This window comes from Pholcus phalangioides, unplaced genomic scaffold (genome assembly GCF_987345545.1).
Source record: "Pholcus phalangioides strain wild (caught in Gottingen) unplaced genomic scaffold, Ppha-v1.0 ptg000010l_1, whole genome shotgun sequence".
In the NCBI taxonomy this organism is placed as follows: Eukaryota; Metazoa; Arthropoda; class Arachnida; order Araneae; family Pholcidae; genus Pholcus; species Pholcus phalangioides.
Window position 1 is genome coordinate 43,628,531 of NW_028301603.1, and position 12,668 is coordinate 43,641,198.

Here is a 12,668-nt window from a genome sequence, read left to right on the forward strand (position 1 = left end):
GCCAATTATGGCTCACCACGTATATCTGATTCTTGTCGGTAAAGGAACGGTAGCAATACTTCCATATGAGGTCTACAGATTCTCTAATTTTAGGTTCTCGATGGGATTTTTACTGGGCCTACATAAATAAAACCGACCTGTTAAAAAAAAAAAAATCATTGTCAGTAAAGAAGTGTCCAAAAGCTATATTTGAATCTTTTTTTGTCCTGTAGATCAAGTCGCGAAATTCAGCTTGACGCCAGAGGACGAATCTACAGTTTGGAACATCATCGAGCAGCCTATCGGCTTCGTCGTGTTGGGCAGCTCTTGCTGGGCTAGGGCATGCGTGGTTAATGCCCTGCTGGGGAGACAGATACTGCCTGTCGTTCCTCACGAGGACGAGGAGGACCTGCATCAGTGGAGGATGGTGAGTACTAGTGGTGCCTCTTGGGCACAAATGAGGTGCACTTCGTATTCATCTTTATAAGTTGATTACTTATATTCCATCATATCATCCAGTACATTATAGTCATGTCTCATTTCGCAGGTCAGATTCACGCACGGTAAATTACCCAGGGCGAAACTCGTCCTCCAGAACAACTTCGAAATCATCAGCCACCTCAAGTTCAATGAACAAAAACCACATACAGTTCCTTTAGATGACTTACAGCTCAAGGTGAGATATCATGAAGGCAGAGACACGAATTCGTTGTGGTGTGAACCTGTGTTTTTTTTTCGTACAGCCATTAATTGATCTCGATGGTGAGTGTTTGTTATCATTGGGAAATTCTAACGACGTTCTTTTTAATTTCTCCTCGAATCAGAAAGAGGACGAATCTCCGGAAGACCAGGCGATGAACAGTGGTATCCTCGAAGTCAACCTCCTACACCCTCTGCTGCATGACAATGCTCAGGTCATATTCTCATCCGGTGGGAGAGCGTTCCCGTTCGGCAAGGAGTTGGCAATGTGCACGGAGGGAGTGATACCTATCTTAATTTATGCTGTTGGTCACAACGTTACGGAAAGGGTGAGTCCATCGGAATCGCAGATATTCGATTCTTGACCAGTATTTCCATGTGTCGAAAATTCACCGACAAATTTCATCGACAAAGTGGCACAGCGAGTGAGTGATTGTTCGAGACGGGCTTGGTGAGGGACTGATCAAATGAGCCAGGAAGTTTGTGAGTGAGAAAATGAACACGAAAGAGAGTGTCACTCAATCAAACGGTCACTTACGTGGTTACTCATTCGCTCACTAGCTCATTCGCTAACTCATTCACTCAGTAGCTTATTCACTAACTCATTCACTCACTTTTAGGCCAGGCATGGCTCAGGCTCTGTCCCTTAGGGGATATAAGCCATTTACCCCAAGAGGTTGAGCCACTAGCTCATTCACTCAGTAGCTTATTCGCTAACTCATTCACCAACTCACTCATTCACCAACTCATTCGGTCACTCACCCATTCACTCCTACAGTTACTCTCTCAATCACTCATGTGGTTACTAACTCATTCGGCCGCTCACTCGCTGAATCACTGTCATTGGTAACGAACCGTTGTCGGTGAATTTTCCCATCAGTGAATTGCGTGGCTGTCAATTTTCCGTCAGTATTTTACCTTCAATTCTTTGTTCGTGCCCCAGTTCTCATAATCCGATTTCTCTTTTGGAAACAGGACGACGCCAGTCTCAAAGAACTTCAAGATCTATCAAGGAACTCGCCGGTTTTCTTCGTGAACGTCCGACACCCTTCCATGGTAGATCTCACGGAATCTGGTCAGCACGCGGGGGCGGCAGCATCAGCACCATCGTGTCCACCGTCCCCATCGTCACAGACGTCGAGTCCGAGGGGCTCGTCGCACTTCAGCTATTCGAGGCACCACCTAGAGCAACTGGCGCTCATACGCCACTACGCGGAGTTCCAGGCGGCCGAGCAGTACCAAGTCAGCGACGTGCACCGATGTCTCAGCGAGCTGGGGTTCTTGCCGAAACCCGGCACCAAACTCGAATATAAGGGATCCCTTCACGTCGGGAACGAGCTAGTCGAAGATTGCAATTTCTTGCAGAGGTGAGCATTACATTGCGTACTATTTCGTCTTTTTCGGGAATTCGTGCTTCAGGAATAAGCGCTGGGTTTTCCTTTTCAGCCATTTTTTTCCAACGTACAGGGTGTCCCATAAATTTGTAAATAGTTTGAAAATTCATGGAAATTAAAGAAATTGGCATATTGAATGCTGTTTGCGAAAAAGTTGCTCTCACGATGGACCTTGAGTTTTTTTCTGCACAAAAAAAAAAAAAAATTGTCGACAGAGGGCACTGCACGGAAATCCGGCTGGAGTGATTGGACTCGAACCTTTCTCCAATCTTTTCTGTGTTGTAAAGCTTTGGCAGGTGATTAGTTGGCTGAGGTAAAACAACTTCACCAATAGTGTTTTATCCTCATAATGAGAACCTTATGTAGGTGCCATTGACAGGAAAAGTCAGAAAGCAGTTATTCGTACATCCTGCATTTTATACGAACTCTGATTTGCATATTTCCAGCATTTGTGCTGCACGAAAGCAAATCGCAAACCTATGGAATGCAGGGCGTACAATATGGCACCTACATATGGTTTGCAATATATACACCAATAATCATTCAAATATACCAATCCCTTTTCGATTCTATGAATTTCCAGAATATTTGCGAATTTATGGAACACCCTGTATTTCAAAGTAATGAAATTAAGAGCGGAAATAACGAGCGAAACGCTAAACAAAACAAAAAATATTTAAAGTGACTTCGAAGATTTTCATTGCTATATCTTCAGCCTCAGGTATTGATTGCATTGCCTTCACGATTTGGGTGCGTGAAAATTTACAGAAAGGTGTTTACATTACAGTCAAAAAAAAAAGGTAAATGATATTTGTGCATGTATCGCTTGTTTTAAATACTAACTAGTGGTAGACGCTGTTCAAATTGCATGGCTTTGTTGCTTGACTGCGTACAAGTAACTACATTAATATGGTGACTTTTTGATGATTGATGTAAATTTGTAAATTTTCTTGTGCATGTATACAATTATATACATAATTAGTGTTGTGTGAAACCTGAAATATGATTCTGAAACGGGACCAGATTCGTATGGTCTTCCTTATTTCAACACGTTTGCAACCTTAGGCGGAATAATGTGGGAATGGTGAGTATGCCTTACCGCCGAGAGAAGAATAATCAGCAACTTTGATTCATTTCTTTAAAGTAAAAAACATTAATAACCAACGCTATTGGCGAAAACCCTTTCAGCCCTAATTTGTGGAGGTCAAGCATACATTGTAAAGGAAAACAAATTGCCCAAAATCAGCTCAGTTTAAATCGTTTCCATTGTTTCCTCGTGCTGATTGTTCTTCCAACAATCTTAATGATCTTTCAACATCTTGATTTAATTCTTATAGTTGATCTCATTCTGATCTCTTCAAGCATTTGTCAACACATAGTCTGGTAGGATGATAACGGGCTTTATAGTTATTTTACTCTTCTTTTTTTCCTCTTGCAGCCTCCTGCTGTTCATCAGCCACGTCCTACAGTCCAAACTGCTGCTGGCCGCGATGCTGTTGCAAGAGACCCACACGAGAAGTCTCCACAACTTCATCCTGGCAGCGTTCGAGCTTTCGAGGGAGATCATGATCACTCCGAAGAGGATACATTACGCGAGGCAGAGGGAGGAATGCCTCTACAGGTCTCTACTCGACCTGACGAACAACAAGCAGATGGAGATAAGGAACCTCATTAGTCAGACGATTGTCGATGTCAGGGATGAGGTTCTAACCAAAGCTGCCGAATACCAGTTCCAAGGTGAGTTTTTTTTTTAAACACCCTTCACTGGGGTGTAGGGGCTTCAGAAGACTCCTTATAAGACACTCTCTCGCAAATACGATAGATATAACCCCAGTAGATGTCCTAGGTCTCACAAATACGATAGAGAAATTTCCCCGTTTATGCCTTAGCTCGCTCAAACATGATGTCCTAGGACTCGTGTAAACGTTAGAAGGCAATCTCCGTGGATGTCCTAGCTTTCGCAAATATGATGAAAGAATTCCACCTTGGATGTCTTAGTTCTCGCAAGTACGATAGAAGTACCTGTGGATGATGCCCTACTTCTAACAAATACGATAGAGGAAATCCCCGTGGATGTCTTAGCTCTTGCAAATACGCATAGGAAATCTCCCCCCCCCATCCCCCGTGGTTGTCCTTTTTCTCCCAAATGCAGTGGTGTAGAAATTTCTCATGAATGTCTGGATGTCCTAGCTCTCGCAAATACAGTAGAGGAAATTTTTGTGGATGTCTTGGAGATTGGATCCCCGTGGATTTCAATACAAATTTCACTAACTAAAAAATAAAATACCATGTTCCCAAAGGTTGTCCTAACTCATTCTGAGACTGATATCATTACAGTAGAGATAAATTCTAGCGTTGATTTTGCACAATGTGGGAATAAATGCCATAATTCAGAAGAATGATAAGAGATTGTTAATTTAGATTCTTGTTTTTCACAGAAGTCATAATGGACGCACATTTCCAAGAGCCAGTCACGAGCAGATCAGTACGGATGTGCACGCAGGAGATACGAGACATGGTGGTCGAGCACGTCAACAGGGCGGTTTCGAGCCGGTTAGCAATCTCCATCGAATGGCTACAGGAACACTTCACAGGTAGGTGGAACTGCATTTCCCATTCTAACATATAAGTGTTCGGGTGAATACACAACCCGTTCAAGACACGACCGCCTCACCTTCCCCCCCCCCCTCCCAATAGGCCCTCAGGCAAAGTGATGTTCCTGGGTCCCTGCCTAGCTGGAAGTACCTCTCTAACAATGTATATGATTTCTCTCGAAACTTATGGTCCCAGTTGGCCTATGCGTTTAAACGGTCCCGCTGCCAACTTTTTTCCTCATAATGCGCAAAATGGTTATTTTTTAACACAGGATCATGGAATAGTATTAAATATAGAATCATGTCCTTCCAGGAACACTGGAACGATGCCTGACAAGCTTAGAGCAAGCATGTTCAGACGGTGACGACAAGGCCAAACAAGCAAGCGCTGCCTTGAAGCACATTCTCACGGCAGCGTATCAGGTGAGAATCGGTCCATTCATGTACACGTCATCTAGTCATTTTCTAAAACTTTTCTAACATGAAATATAGAGTCATATGACAATTGCATTGACACGTGATGCGTTTCATTACAGGTGGAAATATCATTCAGAAACAGCGCGTCGTTATTCTGGTTCTTCATGCAGAAAATGAAACAGGTTTGTATAGGCATTTATATTCCCAATTTTGAATTTATGAATTAAATATTAAAGAACTATTAGAGTATCTAATTGTGACCAATTTTCTCGTCACAGCTTGCGGAGTTTCTGCCTTGGAAGCTTCCATCGCGCATCGACGTCGATTGGAAGAAAGAAGTAGCTAGTCGAATGCTCAAGAGTCTGGTCGAGTCGAACCTGGCTCGATCCATATGCCATCAGCTGCAACAGAGAGTCAGGGTCTCGCACGAGAGGTTCGTCGCTTCCCTGACGCAGCTCGAAGAGATCCACATCGACCGACTGGAACAGAGGGAGAATGAACGTCGCAATGTAAGAGCCAAATTCCCACTGTCAAATACTTACTTTCATTATTGCAATGCATGAATTTTGCTTTCCGGTGAATTGGATGTAGTCTTTCCCCTACTCTTACTGGAATATTTTTTTTCCTCTCTAATTTGCAGGTTAGATGTCTTTACGCACCGAAAGTCGCAAAGTTGTCCCTTGAGAGCTGTTCTGTTCAAGACATGATTCAATATGGTAAGTAATCTGGCAGCAAAATTGCACATGCCATTGTAAACCAACGCTCCGTTGAATAAGAAATTATCCCTTAGGCAGTATTTAAACTTTACCTTACAACTGCTTGGCAGCCAAAAATTACTCTCCAAACGTTAGGTCTGTTTGAATCTTGCGTGGTGGGGAATAAGAAAAATAGCCATTCCCAATCATAGGCGTACGCAGAATTTTCTCGGGGGGTTTAAGTTTTTTCCTGCAAAATAACATTATAATCTCGGCTTGGAGATAAGAACCCCCAAAACCCTCCTTTGCGTACGCCAACGTTCACAATTGAACTAGCCAAAGTTTATCTCTGCATCTTATCTAGTCGTTTATACTCTGTGTGAACAGAAAAATATGAGTGTGACATCTCTCTGCGTCACCATTTAGGGCATCGTTTCCCAAACCTTCCATCGCCCCTTTCTCCAGAATTTTTTTCTCTCATCGCCCCCAACTCAAGTGAACCCATAGGATCCTATGTCATGCCCGTAACTTCTATCGCCCCCTGGACCATTCCATCGCCCACTTTGGGAAACACTGATCTTGGGGGAAATTGTCTTCATGAATATTTATCTGGGTTAAGGCCTGCAAGATTTTCTTTCCTCTTCTACAGATCGTAGCCAGTCATCAAAATCTAATGTCCACAACTTTGCATCTCAAACTGGACAAAACTCATTTCCCCCAATGGGTAATATTAATGTTTGCCAAATGAGCTCTGACTGTTGCTCCCATTTGAATTGACACCGTATGTGTCAAATGACCCTTTTTAAATTTCTAATTCGTTCTATCCAAGAGTAATTTAAAAATCATTAACAAGGCTTTGCATTCAAGGTAATTGACACGAGCTTCCCCCATTTCTTTTATTTGAATCCAATAGGCATGCCAACATTGGGACAAGAACTCGGTAGAGGACATTACGGGGTTGTTTACTCCTGTAAATCTTGGGCAGGTTACAACCACTTGGCCATCAAAACAGTCTGTTTACCGTCCGACAAACACTGGTATAGCCTGGCGATGGAGTTCTTTTACCACAGGTATTTGATGAATCTTGTTTCAAATTGTAAGTTCGTATATGAATTATAGAATGCAGAGTTTTTTTCCATGAAAATACGGAATTTCGATGGCACTCAATTCATATGTCTTTACAGGAACTTACCAGAACACGAAAGGATTGTGCAGCTCAGGGGCACCGTCATAGATTACAAACACGACAGAAAACCCAGGGTGTTCCTGATCATGGACCGTATGGAAAGAGACTTATACTCGGCACTGTGGAATGGTTTGGCATGGATACCCAGGCTACAGGTAAAAACAGAACGGTCACAGTAGTAGACATTTCCATTTCATGATACATTTTCGATGAAACGCCGATAACATGCAGATCAATGTGTTCAACATTTCGGACGATTTTTTTCCAGGTTGCTTTGGATGTCATACAAGGTATCAGGTTCCTGCACAGTCAAGGTTTGGTACACCGAGATGTCAAGCTACACAATGTTTTGGTAAGCACTGCATACGCATATAAACGATATTTCAACTTGCTTGAAATTGCAAAAAACTCTCCGGTTTCAGAATTATTCAAAAAATGTAAATCTGGTCTATCTTTTTCTCAAACAGCTTGACAAAGATAACAGGGCAAAGATATCAGATCTCGGTTTCTGCAAAGCTGAAGCGATGATGTCCGGCAGCGTGGTGGGAACGCCGATCTTGATGGCACCAGAACTCTTGACTGGGCATTACGATGCGAGCGTCGACATCTACGCTTTCGGAATCCTCTTCTGGTACATATGTTCCGGACAGCCGAGGTTACCATACGTCTACGAGCAGTGTTCTCACAGGGAGGATCTCTTTGCCCTGATCAAAAGAGGTTTGTAAACTTTAGCGATATCATAGGATTAACGTAAAGCAGCGTTTTTTGACTCGCGGAGCCCTTTTCAGTACATAATTTCTATGGCGGAGCCCTGTTTAACTCGGAGTCCTTTTTGTGCATAATTTTTATGGCAGACCTTGTAGGCCTCTCTTATTTACTTATCTATCAAATCTACTGATTCATTTTATTTTCCTCGAGTCACCGCGGAGCCCCTGGAAGGTGCACACGGAGCACCAGTTGAGAACCGCTGACGTAAAGGATTACTGAGTATAGTGGAACTCCTTCACGCATGATAAACACTCCCCGTCAGCGGACACGTTTTTGAATCACGTTCACTAGCTTCAACGTCTTTTACTATCCATTAAAGGACACGCCTCTCTAACGGACAAAACTTTCGGTCCTATGGGTGTCCGTAATCGAGAGGTTCAATTGTGTATTAACTGGTAATAATGTACAAAAAAAAGTTCCGCGGGGAATCTAACCTCAATCCCCTCGCAATCCGAATTGAGAGTGCGCTAGACCACTGGTTCTCAACCTGAGCCATGTGGCGCCCTTGTGGTCCTGGGATGATATTATGGGTAGTCGAAATGAAAATCTAGAGCTGTGGGAAAAAATTACGGATGTAAAGAAATAAAGCTTTTAACCACTTTACGATCAAGGACGTAATATTGCGTCCAAACGACCGTGGAATAAATTCAAACAAGCTGTTTGTTTTCCTCTCTTCATCGCGAGGCTTCGTAGGGTTACAACAAAGTTGTTTTTCATTTCATTTCCATGCAATTATTAATTTTTTTCCCACATGATGTATCCTTTTATTATATAAGAGAACGGGTAGGATGAATTGTGGAAAGAGATCTACTTCGTATACCTACTCTCTTATCTGTACTTACCTATTATACTGTTTTCCTTTAATTGGTTTTTTTTCTCTTCACCTTCTTTCCCTTTCTCTAACGTACTGTTACGTTAGGACAAGGTTACGATATTTATTGCTCATTTCGTCAAATAGAGATCATCCGAATTTCTTGCCAATAGCTTGTAAGGGAGAGGAGTCAAAGGTGTGCAAGCCAAGGGTGGACCAAAGTTAACACTGCACCAGGCCCCTACGCTACCAAAACACTACTACTTAACAATACAATCGCACCTCGTAAACATTTATTCGGGAATTTCTAACGAATTGGTGACACAAAAGCAATGACATTTTCCTGCCATAGAGCATATGTGTACGCTAATGTTACTGTGCAACAATCTAGTGATTCGGTAATGGCTCATGATGACAGTCTCCAGGTGGCGACGAACAAAGATATATGTCGCTCCAGGCTATTCATACGAAGTATAGATAAATTAAATGTGGTTCCATTATCCACTGAGGCCCGTAGAACTCTCTTCCCAAGAAATTTATCTCCGCATTGCATCTAGTTATCCGTACTTTGCAATTCTATGTTAGCTTTTCTCTCAAATGCACGTTTCTCTATTGCTTAGGAATGAGGCCAGAGAGGCTTCCGTACTTCGACGACGAGTGCTGGAAACTGATGTGCGACTGCTGGAACGGCAACCCGAACAACAGGCCTCTACCCGGCGACGTCGAGGCTCGCGTCACGTCCATCTTCGAGAGGTTCAAGACACAGAAAGTCATGGTGGTCACGGAATCGGACCTCAGCCAATCTCAGACGTCCGACTGCTGGTCCACCTTCTGCGAATCGTCCAACGCGTCGAGGTCGTACCTCATCATGACCGATTCTGCCTCGCGGTAGCCCTTTCCGGAGAAATGCGCGAGAAACTATATCCGATGACCATATTTGAAAACGGGACATCTTTTCTTACGGCCAAACGAATATCGTACAGCGAGGACGGAAGAATTTCATTTTTGAACGATATTTTTTCCTAACTTTTGAAATGTTTCCTCTCTTTTGAAAGAAGAAGAAAACAATGCTAGTCGTTAATTTGTGGAGAAACGGCCATTTTTTTCTTGCGCGTTTGAAATTCAGGGGTTGTATAAGCCTGAAGACTTTCACAGTATTAGTGAATCTCTCGTCTCTCAAAATAGAGACCAAGACTTAGAGACTAAGACTCAAAATAGACAATAAGAAACGAGACAAAAGCACTCTCGAGACAATAAAAAAAAAGCAGAATGGGTGCATCACACCTATATTGCATACATAGAAATCACTATTACATATATTTCTTGAATCATTTGTGCGAACAGTATTTCTGTTTTATTTTCCCATTTTTTTTTAGCGCTTTCTCGAATCACAGAAATAATGTTTCAAATTTTTTTAGTGCTATTTTTTGGTGTTTTTTTTTCGTTTCGTTTTGATGTTTTTGAGTTATTTTGCCTTTTAAATTGTTCAGTTTTAAATTTTTTCCCCCATTTTTTTTTTTTTTTTTAATGTTCCTCAGTTTCTTTTTGTTCTTTGTGAATGGACGGACAGGAATCTTAATGAGCTGTTTACGCTGAGAGATGCGAAAATGTTTTTATAGAACGATAAAGAAAAGAAAAAAAATCATGTTGAGTAATTTACTGTTAGAAAAATAGGGCTATACATGAGCTATACGGAATGAAATGCTGCAGTGAAAAATAATCGATTTTTAAATCGAAATTACTCTTGAACATTTTAAAATACCGACGAATCAGAATTAGTCACCCCTTAGACGACTATCGGGCCCTGATTTGTGGTTGGGCTGGAGTAATTGCGTCGTCCCTCATTTTACGGGACACAGACCGATCTTCCCAATGTTATCGGGCTCTCGGGAAGGGCCATCGTCTCCGGATCAGCACCTGGTGACGATACCACTTTGTTGCAGTGCTCGTGTGCATTGTGCAAGTAATCTTTTACTGAACTTTGTGATTTTTTTTTAGTTTCCACTGATTAAACAAAGCCTGCAATACTTTATTTCGTACCACCAGGAAGCAGTAAAAGGAATTACTGCCGGAACCCTTCTTAATAACGCATCGGCCCACCCGGAAAACTCTCAAATACATAAACCTCCTGGTAATGTGATCTAATTCTATGATTTTTTTTAGACTCAATGGGTAGAGATTATAGATAGGTAGAGTATAATTGGTAGAGACTCCGGTATATCTCCTTTGTCTCGAAGGGAAGGAGTCCTGCTTACGGCCAGTTGCCTATGACTGCTACTAGAAGCTATACGAGTGCTGGAGAATATAAAAGAATATGGTAACCCTAAGGCAGAAACACTGCCTTAGGGTTACTGCCTCAGTGTTTCTCAAAGTATGAGTCGCGGCTCCTAGAAGCGAGAACAATCTCAGAAGCTTCGCGATGAACTAGCGACGTTAATGTGTGCCTGTCCAGTGCATTCATATGGCACTCTCCATACCGTTTTGGGGTATCGTGGTTAAACGATAACTGGGTGAGGAAGCCGGGACTGAAAAAAAGGTTGAGAACCGCTGTCCTATGGGGATTATTTTGAAGGTGCGTCGATATTTTAATTTGTTCAAGGTACATCATTTTGCGCCAAGTCTTTAAACCAAGCCAAAATTTTAAACCTGCCAAGCTTGGCGAAAAATGGCTTATTTTGATCAGCAGTTAAGAAATTTATCATTATATAAAAACCCAATCACACGATAAACGTCTCGGAATAACTTCGATATCTTTCAGAATAAAGTTGTTACAAAAATTACTGCTCTTTCGAGATTGGCTGGAACAATCGAGAAATGTCCGAAACCACTGTACATATAGGAACTGTTACCGGATGAACAGGGCCCTCTTGATAAATGAAAGACCCATGATGGCCTCACACATAACCTCCTACAATTTACGTTAATGCTCTGCCCAGATGAGGGACACTATTCTTAGCGCTTTATCAGAACTTCAACAGTTTGACCTGCTGGTCAGTTTAAACTGGTGAAAGAGATTGTAGTACTATTCCAATTCACATCTACGGGGGGGGGGGGGGTTTATTACGGAAAGATCATCTCATCTACGAATCTAATTAGTTAATGTTGAATACGGAAAATTGAACTATCGGAATAGCTGAAATACCAAAAACAGTAGCTCTTAGTTCTCGAATTTCATTGAGAAATATTGGACTCGTGCAGACATTATTGCAGTCGTTATTACAGACTTGATTTCACGTTGATAATTATTGTCTCTCGTGAATTATCGTGTGCGTTATCATAAGCATTTCCTGCGACATTTTTGTAAATATATTCTTTGCTTTATTATCATATTTGCATTTTGTTGAGTTTTTTACGTGTGAATATATATATATTTTTTTCCTATTGCCAAATTTTTATATACATATATATGTATTCATTTATAAAGAACGAAACCTGAGCTGGACTATGCTTCTTTTTTTCTATTTTTTGGACGACACTGACCTGCTGCGCAGAGCCCGTGTTTTATAAATAAATGTTGCAAAATGAAAACAAAAACGGAAGTTCTCTGTCATTTATTTTTTTTTCCCCCCTTGGTGGTTCCCAAGCTGTGGTATGCGTACCCAGTGGCGTATTTATAGGGGGGTAGGGATTTGAGGATGAATGGCAAAGAAAATAAGTGGAATGGGAGAAGGGTGGCAAAATTTGTGTAACCCTCAATGAATTCGCCTCTGTTTAGATAGCAAGGGACTAAGCCAGTGAGTGACCTAGAGTTTGCAAGCGCATGAGTGAGCCAAAGAGTGACTTAGAGCGTGAGCAAACGTGAATAACCTAGAGCATGTACAAAAACATAAATGATCAAAAGAGTGACGTATAAAGCAAGGTACCATGACAAATTTGCGTGCGAGCTCATGTGAATGACTAAAAGAATGACTTGGAGAGAGTGCGTGAGCGACTTAGAAACATGGGTGTACTTGCAGGAGGGTTATAGCACAGGGTGGTGAATTAGAGGAAAGAGTAGTCAAGAAAATTAGACTTGAATGGGAGAAGGGAAGCAAAAATTTGTCCAAAGGAAGTGAAGTTTCACCTCTATCCTGGCTTTAGTCAGGAAATTCAATCTGGAAGTGGTGAAAGAAAAAGGCTGGGATT

General features: G+C 41.8%; 1 protein-coding gene across 1 annotated transcript in view; it reads left to right on the forward strand.

Annotated features, from left to right (window-relative positions):
* Window positions 1–12,064, forward strand: part of LOC149081548 (dual serine/threonine and tyrosine protein kinase-like) — a 59,860-nt gene extending 47,796 nt beyond the window's left edge. Inside the window, exons 2-16 of the mRNA XM_089238488.1 lie at window positions 213–406; window positions 527–655; window positions 804–1,007; window positions 1,654–2,045; window positions 3,511–3,809; window positions 4,511–4,666; window positions 4,980–5,089; window positions 5,203–5,265; window positions 5,362–5,592; window positions 5,724–5,799; window positions 6,692–6,848; window positions 6,963–7,119; window positions 7,233–7,316; window positions 7,432–7,681; window positions 9,164–12,064. Of these exons, the coding sequence (XP_089094614.1) occupies window positions 213–406; window positions 527–655; window positions 804–1,007; window positions 1,654–2,045; window positions 3,511–3,809; window positions 4,511–4,666; window positions 4,980–5,089; window positions 5,203–5,265; window positions 5,362–5,592; window positions 5,724–5,799; window positions 6,692–6,848; window positions 6,963–7,119; window positions 7,233–7,316; window positions 7,432–7,681; window positions 9,164–9,435 (2,774 nt within the window). The 3' untranslated portion in view covers window positions 9,436–12,064. The remainder of the gene's footprint in view (window positions 1–212; window positions 407–526; window positions 656–803; window positions 1,008–1,653; window positions 2,046–3,510; window positions 3,810–4,510; window positions 4,667–4,979; window positions 5,090–5,202; window positions 5,266–5,361; window positions 5,593–5,723; window positions 5,800–6,691; window positions 6,849–6,962; window positions 7,120–7,232; window positions 7,317–7,431; window positions 7,682–9,163) is intronic.
* The last annotated feature ends 604 nt before the right edge of the window (window positions 12,065–12,668 follow it).